At 52.9% G+C, this 2,908-nt stretch overlaps 1 protein-coding gene across 2 annotated transcripts; it reads right to left on the minus strand.

Annotated features, from left to right (window-relative positions):
• Positions 1-318: 318 nt before the first annotated feature.
• LOC125511056 (uncharacterized) lies at positions 319-2,332 on the minus strand. 2 transcript variants are annotated; one of them, XM_048676336.2, is made up of 5 exons: positions 1,831-2,332; positions 1,299-1,532; positions 929-1,202; positions 736-813; positions 319-624 (listed from the first exon to the last, which is right to left on the minus strand). In XM_048676336.2, exons 2-5 carry the CDS (start codon positions 1,523-1,525, stop codon positions 574-576), a joined length of 630 nt encoding a protein of 209 aa, XP_048532293.1. In that variant the 5' UTR covers positions 1,526-1,532; positions 1,831-2,332; the 3' UTR covers positions 319-573. The 2 variants fall into 2 exon arrangements, with proteins under 2 accessions (XP_048532293.1, XP_048532294.1); XM_048676337.2 differs by having other exon boundaries at positions 319-621; positions 1,831-2,331.
• Between the last annotated feature and the right edge of the window lie 576 nt (positions 2,333-2,908).

The following is a 2,908-nucleotide window of genomic DNA, read 5'->3' on the forward strand; positions in this document are numbered from 1 at the left end:
ATATAATTCTTTTTAGAACTACATACGGAGCAAAATAAGTAAATCTACACTCTAGAATATATCTATATACATCTGTATGTAGTTTGTAGTGAAATCTCTAAAAAGACCGATACTCCCTCCATTCCAAAATAGATGACTCAAACTTTATACTAACTTTAGTATAAAGTCAGTACAAAGTTGAGTCATCTATTTTAGAACAGGTGTATTTAGGAACGGAGGGAGTAGTAGATGGCGTGCCATTGCCCATTGCGGTCCCAACTCATCCACAACGACTGTGGCGATTCCACATCCATAACATTTTCCACAGAGGATTAGAGATGATGATCTAATATACTACTACCACTATTTTGCTTCATGGTTCCAGACCAACAATCTCTTCAGAGTTTCCGACAGACAATTAGACGAAAGGATCATGGAGATTAAACAGGGGACGATGAATAAGGAGAAGGGGAACGGGCACTAAATTAGCTGCTTGCTGAGCATTGCCTAGTTAGAAGAACCGCCATTGCTACCTAGGTGCGGCTTCTCTGCCTCGAGCAGATGTCAAAAAATGAATCCATCCTGCTTCTGCCTCTACTCCGAATCGCTCTCCATGCACAGCGCCTTCAGTCCCCTCGCCCTCTGCTGATTGAATTTGCGAGATATCAGTAACACATGGATAAACGTAGATTGAACTAACAGCTCCAGTGTATGCTACTTGCAACCATAGGGAAATGAATCAAAGATTTGGGGTACCTTTTTGGAGCTCTTCTTCTCTCGAACTTCATACCTCTCATGCGAGAGATCTGACAGCCAAGCTCCTGGGCACACCGTCTATGGCCATACACAACAACGACCAACAAAACATTAGGGTTAAGAATGAGCATGAACATGTCTTTGACAGAAAAGAACTTGACAGTTTAGTTTCTGAGATGAAAAAGAACATTACAAGCAAGCATTTCTGCATCAGCTTGGGCCTCTTCTTCGGCCTCTGTGGGAGCTTGCAGCCCTTCATTGCCAAGAAGTCCTCCTCTTTCTCCTTGTTCGACAATGAGATGAAGAACCTCGGCAGAGCAGCGGTGCCCTTCTCTTCCACCCCGCCGCTGAAATCAAACCCATTCCCCTCAAAGGGAAATGGGGAACCCCTGGTGGAGTAGTACCGGTCCTTCTCTGGTGAGAGGGATATGGACTGCCTGGCCTCACTCGCCTGTGCCTCGGATTTTCTGCTAGCAAGCAAATACCAGGGTCAGACATTTCTTGACATTTTGCACGGCAAGGGTCAAAGGGAAAGGGGTCTACGGATGCAATACTGAAATTACCTCCGGTGAAGAGTGCTCGGGCGGCGTGGTGAACGAAACTGTGCGACATCGCCTCCCAGAAGGGGCCGATTCACCCGGGGTATGGTGCGCCTGAGCGCATCCGACCGGGCCGGCGACGGCGAGCCGTCCTCCCGGGACTTGACGCAGCGAAGCCGCTTCCGGCTGCCCCATTGCAGGAACAGGTTTGGCTCGCCGGAGGGCTTTGACTCCTTGACCTCCTGGTCCATCTATATCCTGAAAAACGGCGAAGCCGTCAGCATGTAAATAAACCCTAATAAACTGCAGATCGGGATGAACTTTGCCAAACAGAGTTAGCAGCAGAGGAGACAGGCAAGCTGTAGATCCAACGACTTCGGATAAACCGCTAAATCTTCCGTTGCAAAGTAGCAAGTGCTTCAAGGATTGTTGGGCATATCCATCAGATCCAGCCCAACAGATGCATCAGATCGGACATGGCCTCGTGAAGAACAGAGAAGGGGCTCAGGGAAGGCAGAGAGGGAGAGGGGAAAGAGGTGGGCTTCTGGCGGTTCACCTTCTCGCTGCCTGCTGGAGACGGCGGTGGAGCACAGGAGCCGGGCTCCTGGCGGCTTCGGTAGCAGAGGGTTGATGAAGTTCGGCGGGGAGGCGGCGTGCAGGTTGGAGCTCCTGGCGGCGGTTGCGGTAGCAGATAAGGTTTCCGGCGGCGAGGACGAGGAGGAAGTTCCCGACGCAGGCGGCGAGGAGGCTGGCGCGGGAGATGGGGCGGCGCGGCGCTGGACGACGGACGGCGTGGTGGCGCTCGACGGTGTACGGCAGGCGGACGCAGGAAGAGGCGCGGCAGATCTCGACGGTCGATGAGGCGCGACGGCGAGAAGGGGCGTCGGCGGAGGTGAGGAGGGGCTCGGCGGAGGGCGGAGCGGCGGCAAGAATGGAGGCGGGCGGTGGCGGCGGAGGCGAGAGAGGTTGGGCGCTGGGGTGGATTTTTTGGGGAGAGGCGGCTGGGAAGTTGGGGGGAGAATGGGAACGGGGGGAGGCGCTGCGCTGCGGAGCGCGGGGTAGCCGGGCGGGGTGGGAAACCCCAAAGATATCATCCACTCCTACTACTGCTGCCACGACTTTTGGTGGGTTGCAGAAGTTGCGAGGTTTTTCAAACAAAAATCATAAGGTTTGCAAGGGTTTTAAATTTTGTCATCAAATTTATTCACAACATGACAAAATAAACAGTGTGCTGAATTGGGCAATTTTTTAAAATATAATATTATCAACCTGACTAGTTTTTCATTGCATGTCCGCCCTTGTGCGTCAGACGCGTGTCCCTATGGGTTCACCTCGTTCTTCACGTCCACACCCGCGCCTCCCATTTCCAATCCCTTATGCCGCACACACTCACTTTTCCCTTGAAGATCAGCACCGCTTCACCATCCATAGTCGTGTAGGCTCCCAGCGGTGGTGTTGTCCCTCCTGCCTCCTTGCGCATGAAGCTCTATGTGCGCACAGTCGCGTCTCTCAGTCTAGGCCTGAGTAGCGCTAGCGCTTCAACGGTTGCCATTCAAAGTTGCTAGCGAGCCACCGCGGCCGCGCGGAGCTCCCGCTGGTGAGCTACTTCGGACAGCCGCTATTGCATGTGAGTC

This window comes from Triticum urartu, chromosome 5A (assembly GCF_056163025.1).
Source record: "Triticum urartu cultivar PI428250 chromosome 5A, HENAU_Tu73, whole genome shotgun sequence".
NCBI lineage: Eukaryota > Viridiplantae > Streptophyta > Magnoliopsida > Poales > Poaceae > Triticum > Triticum urartu.

What these genes read in the sequence shown, in the direction of transcription:
- LOC125511056 (XM_048676336.2), bottom strand. Translation starts at nt 1,525, where the DNA reads ATGGACCAGGAGGTCAAGGAGTCAAAGCCCTCCGGCGAGCCAAACCTG. An exon ending in TGATGCAGAAATGCTTGCTT is followed by an intron (nt 814 to 928) that starts GTAATGTTCTTT and finishes GTATGGCCATAG; the next exon opens with ACGGTGTGCCCAGGAGCTTG. An exon ending in AGAAGAAGAGCTCCAAAAAG is followed by an intron (nt 625 to 735) that starts GTACCCCAAATC and finishes AAATTCAATCAG; the next exon opens with CAGAGGGCGAGGGGACTGAA.